Source organism: Benincasa hispida, chromosome 1 (assembly GCF_009727055.1).
Source record: "Benincasa hispida cultivar B227 chromosome 1, ASM972705v1, whole genome shotgun sequence".
Classification (NCBI taxonomy): Eukaryota; Viridiplantae; Streptophyta; class Magnoliopsida; order Cucurbitales; family Cucurbitaceae; genus Benincasa; species Benincasa hispida.
Genome location: NC_052349.1, coordinates 56,325,547 through 56,342,661, shown reverse-complemented (window position 1 = coordinate 56,342,661; position 17,115 = coordinate 56,325,547). Strand labels below are relative to the sequence as shown.

At 31.9% G+C, this 17,115-nt stretch overlaps 1 protein-coding gene across 1 annotated transcript; it reads left to right on the top strand.

The window, feature by feature from the left end:
- The first annotated feature begins 4,578 nt into the window (after positions 1–4,578).
- On the top strand, positions 4,579–16,089 carry LOC120092056 (respiratory burst oxidase homolog protein A-like). The gene is made up of 14 exons (XM_039050258.1): positions 4,579–5,414; positions 5,501–5,663; positions 6,633–6,681; positions 7,694–7,807; positions 11,358–11,780; positions 12,448–12,831; positions 12,941–13,036; positions 13,170–13,285; positions 13,783–13,950; positions 14,049–14,205; positions 14,356–14,538; positions 14,636–14,764; positions 14,966–15,044; positions 15,130–16,089. Exons 1-14 carry the CDS (start codon positions 4,739–4,741, stop codon positions 15,237–15,239), a joined length of 2,847 nt encoding a protein of 948 aa, XP_038906186.1. The 5' UTR covers positions 4,579–4,738; the 3' UTR covers positions 15,240–16,089.
- The last annotated feature ends 1,026 nt before the right edge of the window (positions 16,090–17,115 follow it).

Sequence of the window (17,115 nt, the reverse complement as noted above, 5' to 3'; positions counted from 1 at the left end):
AAATCATCGTTTTACCCTTGAGTTACTTCTGATTCCTTAAGTACCAGTGTTCCTCTAATAAACAACCTGTTTATAGCCCAACCAATAAACAGAAACCTCTCTCTGGCCAATGAGAGGGTAGGACCCTTTGTTCAAGTCTTGGAGACAGTATTTAAGGGAACACTCATCTACTTACCCTTAAGGCGGGAAGAGTGAATTTCATCTTGTATTATTATGTTTCCAACTCCCCACTCGGTCTTGTCCCCAAAATGGTAAGCATATTGAGTCGGCAAACTGACGACCCTCACCCATACAAATCAAAGGACAATCCCTCATGAACAGGAGTTCATAATATACTCAGGATTAAAACTAAGTTGCCTAGGTCATCCTATTGAATAAGGAACCTAACTAGTTAATGGTGTTACATCTAATGGTTACTATTTCGCGGTCCAGTATTATGTAAACTCATTGCATAGGATATCCCCACTCGCATGTCAACTACACGAACGCATTGGATAATTACGTTTGTATCAAATATAAAGTGGGTTGTATCTATAGTGTTACCAGGATAAGACACCCAACCTTATCCCTATACTATAGACCCTTCAGGCTGTATCTTGAATATTAATCCCTGTATGTCTCCATAAACAATTCAAGACTCATAAAACATTGGATGTTAGCTTATTGGATTTAAGGTTATTAAAAAATAGACAAATAACACAAACAATAACTTTTATTGAATTAACATCTATAACTCTTTATTGATAACGGTCAATTAATAATGTTTACTATCTACGAGTTTTAGGGCATAAAACCCAACAACTTGAACATGATCTACCTGTATGTCCACTATATACTATTCAAGTCCCATGAAATAATCTTAGATTTTTCCTCAATGGATAATTACATATATAAGATAATCGACCACTATTTCAAATTACTTATTAACTACGAGGCTTTAGGGCATACATCCAATAGGAAAAAGATGCAAGTCACGCTATTGACTATCATCCTCAAGCCTGAGATCGCCCTCCGACAGTCTCCTGGATCAATCATTCCTTTTGAAAGCTCTAAGATGTCACATCTGCACAGAAATCAACTTATGGTGGAGGCCTTGACGAACTTTAAACTAAAACCCTCAAAACAACCTCCCTTATGGTCTCGGTAGAACTTCTTTTATAAAAATTGTCGCAGCATCGTGCCATTATCTAAAAAAATAGACAAGTGCCCGCTGGAGAAGTCATAGCGCCGTGATGCTAACTTGTTTTTAACCCTTTCAGGTTTTTGTGCTGAGCATGGGGCCACAACGTACTCTCTTCCGCATTTTTCATCTCCTTTTGACCTATTTTTTTACCCTAGGTTAAAGTCTGACCTTCTTTAAGGCTATTCTGGTCTTTTTACACTCAAATTGTTTGTTCTGGTCCAATTCTTTGATTTCCACAAATTAAACATAAAAAGCATATACGATCATAAATTAAGCATAATACCAAATAAGTTCTAAGCTCGAGAAAGCATTTTTTGAGAGCTTTTCACACACTCTAATTGTTTAATTATTTTATTCGCATAAATTTTCTTTTACAAAAATGAAATTATTTTATTGTATTTTGTTAATATAATTATTTATGGTATTTTTCTTTATTTTATTTTGATTAATCAGTACATTTAAAATATTGATATTATTTTTTCAATATGAATTTTTTTCTAAAAGTTAAAATTAAATATATAATTTTATGATTATGATACCAAAAGGAAAAATTTTGCAAAAAAGTTTGATTTTATTTTTATCAAAAAATATAAAACTAAAAAAGTCATAAAAAATTATTTTGAACTTTTAAAAACAAAATTATAAAACATGCTTTTAGTTTTTCAATTTTTAAAAAACAGGAAACTAAATACAAATACCAAACATTTTTTTTTTTTTAATTTTTTAAAAATAGAAAATCAAACACTAAATTGTTATCAAACTGGGACCTTAATTTCTTATTTTGTTATCTACTTTCTACCAACGTTTTAAAAACCAAACCAAGTTAAAAAAAAATACATTTTTAAAAACTTATTTTTGTTTTTAGAATTTGGCTAAGAATTCAACTTTTTTTTACTTAAGAAATATGAAAGCCGTAGTATGGAATTGGGAGATAATATACATAGTTACAAATAATAATTATAATAATAATAACAAAAAAAAACCAAACAATTATCAAATGGGTCCTTAATATTTGTAATTTATAAATGCATTTGAGCACTAATTGGTTCATTGATTAATCTATACATACAAGAAATTTTCATTAAATCTTAATTTTTTTTACAACAAATACTAAATTTTTTTCGATTTTAAAATACAAATATTAAATTGTTAAGATATTGAGTTTTAAGGACTAAACCGTTACTTCTAGAACAAATTTTGATCTTAGTATATTTTGTATTTTATACTTTTAATTTGTTAACACATGAATGCTATTTGAAAACTATTTATTTATTTATTAAAAGTACGGGCATTGCCAAGAACGGTTAAATTGTAAATTTAGTTCATATGATTTGGAAAAAAAAATAGAATTCAGTTCCTATATGGTTTATATATATAATTAGAATTTAGTCTTTATAGTTTGATAAAATTTGCATAAATAGTTTCTACTCTAGGGACTATTATGTATGAGAATTTTATCAAATATACTTCAGAAGTTTTATCATACTATAAGGACTAAATTCTAACTAATTTTTAAAACATGCATATAGATCTAAGCTCTAACTTTTTAAGACTATAATGAAAATGAAATGGCATGAGAGTGAGTAACAATCACATGTATATTGTTGATGAGATTCTCATTAAGTTGTTAGTCAATGAGAGTTTCATTGGATATAACTTTATTTTCAAAAGTCAATATTATATCTCATAGACTATTTCATCCAATTATATATAACATAGACTATTCTCACAAATGATGAATTTGAAACTTCATGATTTTCTTTTTAAGAACTATGGATTATGAAATGAAATTCAAAAATGCATGTGGTTCTTTATAGTTGATAGATATTTGGGTAATGAAAAAAGTATTTTCTATCAGCTATGACCTTAAATAATTAAACTTATGGCTTTTTTTCTTAATCTAAAGAATATTAAAAAGACAAATTATTTGGTAACTAGGCTATTTATGTAAGTCTTTAAAATAATGTTCCTTTATGTGACATGAAACCACATGGACACACTTCCTTTTAAGTTTACTTGTTACCTATGCTTTTGGAATATGCATTTTTTGGGCAATGTATTCCTTTTACAATATGTCAAGATGAGTAAAGGATAATTATAGCAAAAAACATGGTCCCACTCTTTTAAGAAATAAAATTAACATGCGATTTAATTTAACGATTTTATTTTAATTCAACAATCTATGAAGGTAATGAAATTCGTACCTTAGACACTTTGATTGAAGATATAATATGTCTTTGATTCTTAACTAGATGAGTTGTTCTCATGATAGCTTTTATTTTTTGATTTAAAACACACATATCAAATTTATATATTTATTCTATTTAGATTTTATATCACTCACGAGTTTATTGGAATAATTGTTGAGTTGTTTTCAAATATAGAAAAATGAATCAAAATATTTACAAATATAACAAAATTTACTATCTAATCACAATAGACTACTATAGTGTCTATTTGTATCATGATAGACATAAATAATAGTCTATCATGGTCTATCATAGTCTATCTACAATAGATTGTGATATTTTGCTATTACTTGTAAATATTTTTAATAGTTTTATGATTTAAAATAATTTTCAATAATTATTTTTTAAAAATTAATATAAATCAACATATTTTTTTAACCCTATAACTAGGTTTTTTTAAAAAAAATCTAAAATCAAATCAAAAGCTAAATATTATCATATGCATATTAAAATTAAAAAATAACATACAAAATATTTGAAGTTTTTCTTTTTACCATTTTTTTTTCTTGGATGTAAGATAGAAAAATCATTTTTTTAAGTGCAAAGATAGGGGAGTAAGAGATTTAAACATCTAACATCTTAGTCACTAGTTAATACTTTATACCAATTAATTTACTCGATTTGGCTAAAAAATTGAACTTCTAATTTTTTAGCTTTAATGACAAAAGTATTGTGTATTATTATATTTAGAGGAATACTTGAATGCATCTTAGATACACTTATTTTTATGGATCTCAATCTTATCTTGAATTAAATTATTTTGAAAAGATAAAAAAAATAATCATATGACACGAATATATAAATACATATCCAGGACGGGATGCATCTAAGTTTATATATATATACTTCGGTTGGGCTTTGAGGTGTTTACTTCTCGGGGAAGAAATTTTAATTAGTTTTAATTTATAATTTAAATCTCATAATTAAAAGGAGGACAAAAATTAGAACAATATTTTTCTCCGCCTTTTTACATTACTTTAGTGTATGCATATAATATTAGAAGAGAATGGAACAGGTCCAAATCAAGGGCAAAATGGTAATTAAGAAATGAGAGCAGCGCATATCCACGATCTCTTCGTTTATGCAAGATTAGGTACAAATACTTTTTGGTTGCACAAAATCTTTGTCTTCTCCGTTCAGAGTAATTCCTTCAGATTCCGGACGCGCCTTCTCTGCAACTCCCTTTCTCTTACCGATCGCCAGACACTTCCCGACGACGGCACCGGAGCACCGGAGTATTCGTCAATTGTTGATGATTAATTAGTTTCACAACCTGCAGACACGGTTTCGGTCTGCTGATTAATCAATGACCACGACTCCGGAGCAGGAGCGCCGATGCGGATCGGACGACATTACACAACTTGACACGATGATTTTCGGATCGTCGCTGGGAGCGCAGTTTGGCCTGGCGGAGGAGTTTGTGGAGGTGACGCTTGATGTACAAGAAAACAAGACGGTCGTGCTTCGAAGTGTTGAGCCTGCGACTATAATCAATATCGACGATGGAGTCTCCGGCGGTTCTGGAACGCCGGCCTTGACTTCTGCTTCGACTTCCAGATCTACGTCGGTTAAGCGGAGTTCGTCGCATCGGTTTCGGCAATTCTCTCAGGAACTCAAGGCGGAAGCGAGAGCAAAAGCGAAGCATTTCTCGCACGAGTTAAAAACCGAATTCAGGAGGTTCTCATGGAGCCGGAGCCATGCGTCTCGAGCATTCGCCGCATCATCGTCAACCGTGAATACGAACACTGCTGTTGGAGCAGAAAACGGAATGGATTCGGCATTAGCGGCCAGAGATTTGAGAAGGCAACGAGCAAAGCTTGATCGAACTCGTTCTGGCGCTGAAAAGGCTCTCTATGGATTAAGATTCATAAGCAGCAAAAATAAAACGACTGGCGTCGATACGTTTAGTGAACTTGAGAGCAATTTCAATAAGCTTGCCAAGGAAGGCTTTCTCAGCCGCACCGATTTCGCGCAATGCATAGGTATAAACTGGCCGCAAACAGGTAATTTCAGTATATTTTAGGGAAACTTTTAATTGATTTCGTTGTTTTCCTTTTTAATTTGTAAGGAATGAAAGATTCGAAAGAGTTTGCTCTCGAGCTGTTCGATGCTCTAAGTCGGAGGCGAAAACTCAATAACTCCGATCAAATTAGTCGAGACGATCTATTCGAGTTCTGGTTGCAAATTACAGATCAAAGTTTCGATTCCAGGCTCCAGATCTTCTTCGACATGTAAGCATTCATAGAATCATAGCATATTCAATTATCGTAATTTCCTTTTTTAAGAATGATCTGAGTATTTTATTCTCCCTTAATTAGAATGACCTGTTCAAATTTGCTTCGGTAGCAGTCTAGCAGTTAGCGCATCAATTTCTTTATTAATTTCTAAAGAATCATTTTGTAACAATTTTTATTTTTCGTAATATGAAAACAATAGTTCCATTTTTTTTTTTTTTACAATATAATATGTCCATCCGTATAATAGCATTTCTCTTTAACTACTAGGCTTATAATAAGAAAATTAATCTGTCCATTATTGTAGAATGGTACAAAATACCTTTAATTTATCCTACAATTAAAAAGTTTCGTTTTAGTTTTAAAAAATTGAAATTATTTAAAAAATAACATCGGAGTATTTTTAGTTAAAATAAAGGGGGATAAATTATATTAACATGCCAGCTATGGTAACAAATGAAAACATACACCTTATATCTTTTATAACACAATTTTAACAGTATAAAAATGAAGATCATTGTTAGCTTTGAAATGCATATGCTTAAAATTTTCATTCATATTTTTCACAAATCAAATTTTACACATAAATTGTCAAACTAATTTATGAATGTTGTTGTAATTATATCATATATAAATTTTAATTCTAACACATTAGTTATAGTATCAATTTTTATTCATCAATTCAAAGACAAAATTCGATTTTATTTTTTGAAACAATTATTTCAGATTCAAAATTAAAATAAAAACTCTTCTAAAGGCATAACTGAAATATACCTCAAAGTTTAAAATTCTGAAGTATTCTACATTATTTAACCATCAATTGATTAAAGATAGATGGTACATTAATATAAATAATTTTTTTAGTTTTCTTTTTATTTATTTTATTTTTTATTTTTGGTGGTGGAGTATGATACTTTTTTAGTTACACACATTGAATTAGTCCTCTTAAATAATTATACTTTTCAGGGTCGACAAGAACGAAGATGGTCATGTCACGGAAGAAGAAGTAAAAGAGGTTAAATTTATATTGCTTTACCTATCCTTTAAAAAAAAAAAATTATATTGCTTCACTACTTCTCTCAACTCTCATTGATTATGATGTTGATGGTATTTTAGGCAATTAAAAAATGACTTACAAACTAAAGCCTTGTTTTTCATTTTCTGAATATATAAAATTGGGAAAAAAAACTCGTTGGTGCACCTATTTTATACCTCTCACTAAATTGTTCAATCGTAATTTGATATTGATAAATTCTTTTTATTTTTAAATTTTTTTAAAATATTTTAATTCCTTCTTTATCTTAGGATGAGATTGCAGTGTATAAAAAGATGCCTCAAACATTGCATATATAAACTATGCGTGCATGATAAGATTATGAAGAAAAATTCAAATATTTTCATATACGTTAACCCACACAAAACGGGAATGATATCATTTTAATAGATAAGAATACTTATTATTATTCTCCATCATGCAACTAAAATAGAGCTACTTTGTATATTTTCTGAAGTGGCCAACTCTCGTTGGTTGCGATTTCAACGATAATATTAATATTTTCGATACCAACTTCAACTAAAAGATAAACCAACAGGGACTCCTGGTTGGTGGGATTCGGTAGCCTTTACTAAAGTCCCAAATATTATAAAGTAAAATCCATTGACATTCGTCTAAAAATAAAGGAATTAAATAAACAAGAGCTAGCACCCTTCTGTTCTGACTTTTCTTTTTTCTAATTTGAACTCTGCTGCCACGGTTTCCCGGAGAATTGTGAATTAGGAGAAATGGCATCTTCAACTCTGAGAGAAAATTTTCTAACACTTAAAAAATTTGTCAGACGTGACATTTTGTATTGACCGTAATATTCTACTTATTGCCAAAAACAATTATAATGGTTTCATAATTATGGTCACAGTTAATTAGAGTTGAATATATCTGTTTAATTATCATAGTCTCATTTTTTAACTTCCTGCCAAGAACAATTTGTTTTTATTTAATTTGTCTAACTTTGTATTTTTGGGATTGATAGATTATCATGCTAAGTGCGTCAGCCAACAAGTTGTCTAGACTTAAGGAACAAGCGGAGGAATATGCAGCCCTAATCATGGAAGAATTAGACCCAGAAAGATTGGGTTATATCGAGGTTTGTTATCTCCTTTTATCTACCATACAATTTAGAAACAAATTTATATCATTAAGGTCTAGTTGTGCTTATATTTATCTCTTTAATTTCTTAGATTTTTATTTTTTAAGTAAAAGAGTAGAATTCTTTAACAAAATTTCAAAAATAAAAACAGAGAAAAAATTATGACCTTAATTGACAATTTTTGGTAATCCTCTAATTTTTAAAAATTAATCATATTTCTTATCAATTTCTTGGGTAAAAGAGTTGAATTTGTAATCAAACTTCATAAACACAAACAAATTTGTTAAAAAATCTCTTTTTTTTTCTTTTAAATTTTCATATTTTGGTTTTATTCTTTAAAGTATATAACTAAATAAGAAATTTAGACTAAAGAGGTTTTTATAGGCTTAATTGTCAAAACCTAAAAGCCAAATGTTTACCAAATTGGCACGATTTTTTATTTTTCATTTTTGAAAATCAAACCTATTTTTTCTCAATTTCTTAGAATGATTGTTATCTTTCTTAAGTAAAAAGGTCGAATCCTTAGCTTTCAAAAACAAAAAAAAAACTTTTTAAAACACTATTTTCTTTTAATTTTCAAGAATTGATTTGGTTTTTTAAAATATTGGTAGAAATTAAATAATAAAGCAAAAAATTTAGAGATGGAACTAAATGTTTATAGACTTAATTTTCCAAAACTAAAAATAAAAAATGAAATGGTTAGAAACATACTTTTTTTTAGTTTTCAAATTAAAACTCATGTAGTTTCTGAAAATATAGATGAAAAGTATAGATAACAAAACAAAGAAACTTGGTAGTGAGAGGGGCATTTAATTATTTATAGGCTTAATTTAGAAAAAAAAAATTAAATGATTACTAAACGAACCTCTATCCACTAAATCTCCAAATTAATATTTATATCCATATTTGTTAGGGATATAATTTTATCCATTTAAATCTTAAACTTTCCTAAATTAATCCACTAATATAGTTATAAGTAGTTTGAGTTTTAAAAATTTATAGTATAAATTAAATTAAAAGAAAAAAAACTTATATTTTTTTAAGTTCAACAAGATCATGTAAAGGACATTTAAAATTTTAAATTGTTGATCCAAAGATATATTTAAACGGACAATAATTAGGTACACCTAATCTTATGTCTCATATGTAAGAAAATGATATATGACAGATTTTTATTGATGGGGTGTTTTTTTTTTTTACTTAAACTAATTGCTTAAATTTATGTCTTAAAAATATAATATTTAATTAGTTTTTGTTAAGTTATACTTGATTAATCTTTAAAATTGAAGGTTCTTAAAAAATTAATAAATAGAGACACCGTAGATAATGATGTTGCTCTTACTTCTTTTTTAATTAACCTAATCAAGTTTTGATTGCAACCGTCACTCTTCCGTCCGACGGCACGAAGGGCAGTATTAACGATACGTTTATTTACGTTCTCAATTTCTATGGGAAAAAAAAAGTTTTCCAATTTTCATTAGGTAAGGTTGCTGGGAATTAGGTTCGCCACCTTTAAATAACTTATAATTATTAATATATTATGATCATGTTCCTGGTGGTTGAACGATTCATTTTTTTCCCCTTTCGCGGTTCGATGGCCAAATTGTTGATTTAGTTTTTATAAACACCCAATTAGTTGCTCTAACAACTTTGACCAACGGCATATGGTTGGATAAAATATCATAAGGTATGATCTGTACCTCTATGATTGCCAGTTGTGTGTTGCTAGTGGGTAGACGTTAGCGGCTGTACTGCGCTACCACTACGCCGCGCCTAATACATCCACTCCTGGCGACCTGGAGGCTGGATTCATATGACAAATACTGATGGAATCCGGTTTTAATTATCCGAAACTTGTACCCAGTCCGATTTAAAGGACTATCATTTCTCGGGCGTGTTTATACTTTTTAATTCATCCTATGAAATCTAATCTTATATTTACATCAAAGTCTAACCTTATATTTACGTCAAAAAGACACTATCGATAATTTAGAGATGAATTTTTCAGCTGATAGCGGCTTATCCCTGACCCAATATCATGGACTAACATGACGTCACCTTTTTTCCATTTAGCATCACCTCACTTAAGGGAGACTCATCCCAGCCCGATGCTTTTTTCACAACCCTGTCCTAATTTTAAAATAAAAAGGCGATGAATAAATTAAATAGAATCAAAATCTCATGTAACGTTTTCGTTTAATTTATTCATCGTGCTTTTACTTTAAAATCGGGACAGAGATGTAAAAAAAGCATCGGTCTGAGATGCATCTCCCTCACGCAAAGCAATGCTTAATGAAAAATGCATGAACAAAGGTGACATCGCGTTGATCCATGACATTGGATTAGGGATAAGCCACTTTTGGGCTGGAAAGTTCATCCCTAACGTAGTGTAACTTAAAACGTTGATAGTGCGCTCTGATATAAGCATAAGATTAGATTTCATACATTTGTGAGAGCGGATAAAAATACATAAAGGCACCCAAGAAAAGGTAATCCATACAAAAAAAACTTCTTATTTGATTTTGTTTTATTGACTTTTCTAGACTAGAACAAGTGAAATTTTTTCCCCCTTTTTTAGTTCAAGAAGTTGGTTAGATTCAATTGATATAAGACATACAATACTCTTGATTACATAAAAAACATAGTGACAAAAAAAATGGAAAACTTGAGTGTTGGGTATGAAAAGTTGTGTTAGGTAAAGATAAAATTGGACAAATTCGAATGAAGGACAAAATGTTATTTTCATTGGGTGGGATCTTTCACTTAAAATCTGAAAAAATAAGAAAGATGTTAAAAAATATAAAATTTTAAAGCAATGTTAGTTTTATAAAGTGAAAAAGATTTTGAGCTGGAAAGTCATTTTTCACCTATTAACTAGAAAAAAGTTCAGTCAGTCTAGATTTGTAGAACATGGTTCTTTTCCATTTTTAGATACTGCAAGCCTGCAACATAACGATACAATGACAGCAACAAATCGAAAGAATGGACCAAAAACTTTGCAGTTTAGGAGTTACAATTTTATGTTTGTGTCTTGCAGAGTGAGTTCATACAAAAGAATTAACAATAAGGTCTTAATCTTATATTGACAGATTAAGTTAAAAGTGAAATCTTCTAATCATATATTATTACAATAATTATGGAATGAACAATCGAATCTCTGACTTAAAAAACGAATGCATGTCAATTGCTTAAACAAAACTTATTTATGCTATACATTCATTATTAAAACTCTAAAGAATCAATCTGTTCATTGAATTGTTCACTTAAAATCCTAGACTAATATCTGTATAAATTTAAATCAACCAAAATTCTGGTATAAATAGATTTTTTTCCCCTCTAAAATTGATTGCTCTTCTGACTTTTCTGATTTTGGGTATAATAGTGCTCATTATCTTTTAACATGTGATCTTTGGGGGGAAATTGCGAAAATTTGTGATTGTAGTGCATAGATATTTCTCATGTAGTAGTGGCCTAGTTAATGGACAAAAACATTGCACACGATTCTAACTACTGATTAATTGGTTACTTCTGTTGAATAATGTTTCAGCTATGGCAATTGGAGACACTTCTGCTGCAAAAGGACACATACATGAGCTACAGTCGTGCCCTCAGCTTTACCAGCCAAGCCTTGAGCCAGAACCTACAAGGCATTCGACAAAAAAGCCCAATTAAAAGACTCGGCATGAAAGTGCTTTATTTTATGCGAGAGAATTGGAGGCGAATCTGGGTATTGACACTTTGGATTCTGATCATGGTTGGGCTTTTCACATGGAAATTTTTTCAATATAGACATAAAAACGCCTTCAAAATTATGGGATACTGTCTCACAACGGCAAAGGGTGCGGCTGAGACCTTGAAGTTCAACATGGCTCTCATTCTTTTGCCAGTTTGTAGAAATACTATCACTTGGCTACGGAAAACCAAACTAGGTTACTATGTACCTTTCGATGACAACATCAATTTTCACAAGGTACACGCTGACCCAAGGCATTCTCATCATTGCTTTTTTTTTAAGTCAACTCATGTTAGTTTCGAAAGCATGAATATGAGCTATAGGATTACTCGTACATAAGCCCGGAAATTTCTAAGAAGGCTACCAAATTTGTCTTCTTTTACTCTGTCCTCTCTTTTTTAAGTAAGACAGTGACAATCTCGAATGCTAAATTTCAAGTATCTAAGTTAGTTTCAAATTTGTGCTTAGCTTCTAAGTTACTCAGAAATTTCACTTCCAATTTGTATTGGAGATGGTGGGATTGTACTGATTTTATTTTAATAACGTTCTGTCTATACTGAGAAGGAAGAATCGCTTGCTTCGAACCTTGAATCGATCACTTATATATTATGCATCGAAAGAAAATTCAAATATGTGGTTTTGGGGTCTTAATGTTCGATTGATACGGATGAATCAGGGTTAACTTGGACGTCTCTTATATGACAAAGGTTGGCTAAGAGTTAAGCACCCAGTCAGTTTACCATGAGATTCTTAATTGCAAGCGTGAAATAGTTAAATACTATAATAATTGAGGTTCCAATGTTCATATCCGCTGAATGTCCTCTCAAGTTCTCCCAGAAATTTGAATACTTCTTTCTGTACGTAGCATCACTTTATTCATTATTTGGTTGACTTACATGTGTAGACAATTGCGGTGGCTATTATAGTTGGTATCATTCTCCATGCTGGAAACCATCTTGCATGTGATTTTCCAAGGCTGCTTAAATCATCCGAAGTTGACTATGCGTATGTGATTGATGACTTTGGTAAGATTAAGCCCAGCTATATGGATCTTGTTAAAGGGTGTGAAGGTGTTACAGGAATCTTAATGGTGATCTTCATGGCAATAGCTTTCACACTTGCAACCCGATGGTTTAGGAGAAACCTCATTAAGCTACCCCACCCCTTTGATAGGCTCACTGGATATAATGCCTTCTGGTATTCACACCACTTATTTATTCTTGTTTACATATTGCTCATCATTCACGGCGTGTTCCTCTACCTCGTGCACAGATGGTATCTTATGACGGTAATCAGTTATGGTTTTCTATAGCTTTTGCTAGTGGCTTTCAACTAAGTCCTCCTTCACGTTATTTTAAATTAAAAGGTTGCTTAACATACTGATTTCATGATTTCAGACATGGATGTATATCGCTGTTCCAATTTTGTTATATGCTGGAGAGAGGATCCTGAGATTCTTCCGCTCTGGATCATATAGTGTTCAAATACAAAAGGTTCATTTGAATTAAGAAATAAAATTGCACCAAACATGTAGTACATAGCTCAACTAATGTATTTCTGGTTTATAAATTATCACTGAAATATCTGGTTTTCTCTTCTCTTATCATTCCTTTGGGATACATTTAGGTTGCCATTTATCCTGGCAATGTTCTCAATTTGCAAATGTTCAAGCCGCCCCAATTTCATTACAAAAGTGGACAGTACATGTTTGTTCAGTGTCCAGCAGTTTCTCCCTTTGAATGGTAATGGAAGATCAGATTTGCTAACACTTGCTTTTGAATAAGTTTCCAATATATCCTTAGTAAGCTAAATACAAAATAAGTACCTCAAAAGAGTTTTCTTTTACAGGAATAGATAAACGAACACGTATCCTCCATCTTGACTTCATTCTCATTCTCACTTCTGGATTTCATTTGTTTCTATCAATCTTTATGCACCTCTGACAAATGACAGTTTTACAGGAAGAGACAAATCAGATATTTAAAACGATAACGTAAATCATAATTTGAACTTTTGGTGATGAATCCAAATAACATGTTATTATCGCAGTTTAACTAATGGATCTTAGATAATTTATGGATCAACTTTGTGAACGCTGAACGGTGTGACCATATTAGTAATTCTCAACAAAAAAAATCATAAGTTCAATGAATCATAATAATTTGTTAATTTGCTACATTCAAATAAACTGCCTAATTTTCACTTCAAGTCACCATCAATTGCTAAACTTTGCATGCAGGCATCCATTTTCAATTACCTCGGCTCCAGGAGATGACTACCTTAGCATCCATGTACGGCAGTTAGGTGATTGGACCCAAGAGCTTAAAAGGGTTTTCTCTGAGGTTTGTGAGCCTTCCGTCCACGGCAAGAGTGGCCTTCTAAGAGCGGATGAAACTACCATTAAAAGGTTTAATATTTTCCTCATTATATTCCTTTCTTAGACCTCATTTTAGTATACTGCATTTCCTTGATATTAATGGAGTAAATTTGTTCTGCCCATGTCAGTTTGCCAAAACTTTCAATAGATGGACCATACGGTGCCCCAGCACAGGACTACCATAAATATGATGTGCTACTACTTGTTGGCCTAGGCATTGGGGCTACACCTTTCATCAGCATTTTGAAGGATTTGCTGAATAACATTGTGAAAATGGAGGAACAGGTAGTGACTTATGTGGCTGCATTCTGAACTCAAGAGACATATTTTCTTTTCTTTCTGGTTCTATTGTGATCAATCATTTTGTCAAAATCTAATCGCTCCGTAATTTGAAAAGAACAATACAAATATGCTTATACAATTTGATTCTCTCAGGATTCGCATACTGATATCAGTAGCTTTGGAGACCTCGGTTATGTGAACAAAGATTTTCATGCTCCTAAAAGGAAGAATAATCTGAAGACCACAAATGCCTACTTTTATTGGGTGACTAGAGAGCAAGGCTCCTTTGATTGGTTCAAAGGTGTTATGAATGAAATCTCCGAGCTCGATCAAAGGGTAATTCATGTATTTATTTTCTTATGTGTAATATACTCTTGCGATGGAATACATGCCATGTCTATTAATTGGGAGTTTCAATTGTTTCGAGTTTTAGGGGGTAATTGAGATGCATAACTATCTGACTAGTGTGTATGAGGAAGGAGACGCTCGTTCAACTCTCATTACCATGGTTCAAGCCCTCAATCATGCTAAGAATGGAGTAGATATTGTGTCTGGCACCAGGGTAAAATCTTTGTTATGAAACTACATGTACAGATTTGAAAATTATGCCAAATATGCAATCAACAAAAGCTTGGAAACAATAGCGAGGAATTTTAAGTACTGCTACATTGGCTAGCAAATTTTGTGGCCATATTGGTCTCTGACTTACTGTGTCATCGTGTAGACATCCCCATATTAAAAGCTTTTATTGGCCCCATTGCAGGTGCGAACCCACTTTGCCAGGCCTAACTGGAAGAAAGTTCTCTGCAAAATCAGTTCCAAGCACTGTGGTGCAAGGATAGGTTGGTTGATTTCAACTATATAACCGTACAATCTTATCAATGAAATCCTACCTTTTCTCATAGTAGTTTTGACATTTTCTACTAGGTGTCTTCTATTGCGGAGCTCCAGTTTTGGCCAAAGAACTTGGCCACCTCTGCCATGAGATTAATCAAAACGGTTCAGCCAAGTTAGATTTTCATAAGGAGCATTTTTAAGATAAGTTTAGATGCATCATTTCCTCCCTTCCGACCTCTTTCATCATCTTCCATTCTCATTCAAAAAATTTCTACATTAAAATTGTAGAAGTCGTCAAAATGAAAAAGAATAAAATAAATTAGATTGATAACTTGTAGAGACTAGCTAGGAAAGAAGAGAGAAAAAACCAAAGGAGTTGAGTTATACCAGGTGACTTTGAAGATTTAGCCACATTAGTCCAAGCACATTCACAAATAAACATTATGGTTTAATAGGATTAGGATTTTAAACAGGCCGAGGTTCCGCATTGTATATATGATTACCCTTGTGCTCGATGATACAATATAGTTACACAGGACACAGGAGAAAGATCACCAATTGTTGTAAAGATTTTGGGCATTTGGAATTTGGTATAGCATTCATAGAGGTAGCAAAAGGGAACAATTCTGACTTGTGGAAATGGGATAAAATGGATTTCTGAAAATGGGAGTAAGAAGGTAGCTTTGGATCTCTATCGTTTATTTTTGGAAATTCTCTTCTAATGGGTAAAAGAAGTTCTTTTATACTTGATGGAGAAGTTCACAACACCAGCAACTTCAGTTTCCTACATAATACTGCCTACCAATATATCTGTGAATAATAGCTATGCTTCATTGTTTCTATTATTATTTTTGGGACTATTCTTTCTTGTATATTTAGGGAGGTAGTTATTGTAATTGTTATTATTCCTTGAATGCCATGTGAGCATCCCATAAAAGTACTGTGTCAAATTTTTGCTTTGAAATTAATGTATACTTCTAATCTTGTAATCATTGAACTTATGGTAATCCCTTTTTGTGGTTCTCTAATTTAAAGATTATGTTATACGTCTACTTCCATATTTTGCTTGCTTAATACTCTTAGTCAAAATTTCCTTAAGGCCGCTTAAGCCAGCTGATGCGCGAAAGATATTACAGGAAAGGGATCGTGGTGATATACATGCTTGTCAATGTCATATCTTAATATTGTATCTACTTTTTCTGGAAAATGTCAAAGTTGGGACTGGAGGAATAGAGCAGAGAGAATGAAGAGAAGTATTAAGATCTTGAAGCATGGCAACTGTTGTGGTATGTCAGTTCAATGCCACATTATCTTCTTCTAGCTGTATTTTCACATTTGACTAAGATTTTGATAGAAACCTATTTAGGGAAAACATGCAAAAATTTAAAACTTATGCTACCAGGAAAAAGAAAAAAAAAAAAAAAAAAAAAAAAGTTTAAGGATTAGATGCATTACTTGTCATGTGATTAGTCGTGAAACTACAATCTTATTGGTGAAAGAATAATATAGTGAGTTTGTTTTCGGCCAAGAACATCATTTCTCAACTGTAAAAGTCGAGCTTTGACAGGGGACACAAACATTTTGAATCTCAACTAGACTTCATACATTTTTCCGGTCATGGTCCCAATCGGGAAGGAAGACACAATCTTCCCGTTTAAGATGGAACAGGAAGATAAATGGTCTTCCTTCCCGGGTGCCAATCCCAGTTATCAGGAAAGTAGGCTGAGAAGGAGTGGCCCTTCCCAGGCAGTGTTCCAAGTACAATAGTCTGTTGTTTTCAGTCTCAGGAGGGTTCTCGTGTTTAGAAGGAATAAAACGCAGTCTACGAAAGATTGTTGTATTCACTGGGACAAGGAAAAACTAGGAAGATAAAGAATACAACGGAAAGAAGAAGAGAATGGATGACTCTATGGGTTAGAGAAAAACCAACTCTTTAGAAAATTGGCCATTTATCTAGCCTAAAACCTTTTGGTCATTTTCACAATCCCCATATTGCTAGTCTTTTAATAATAATCGAGTAGTTTGTTACACAATCATATTTATTATTGCTGTGGCCACTGTAGTTGGTGGATAATT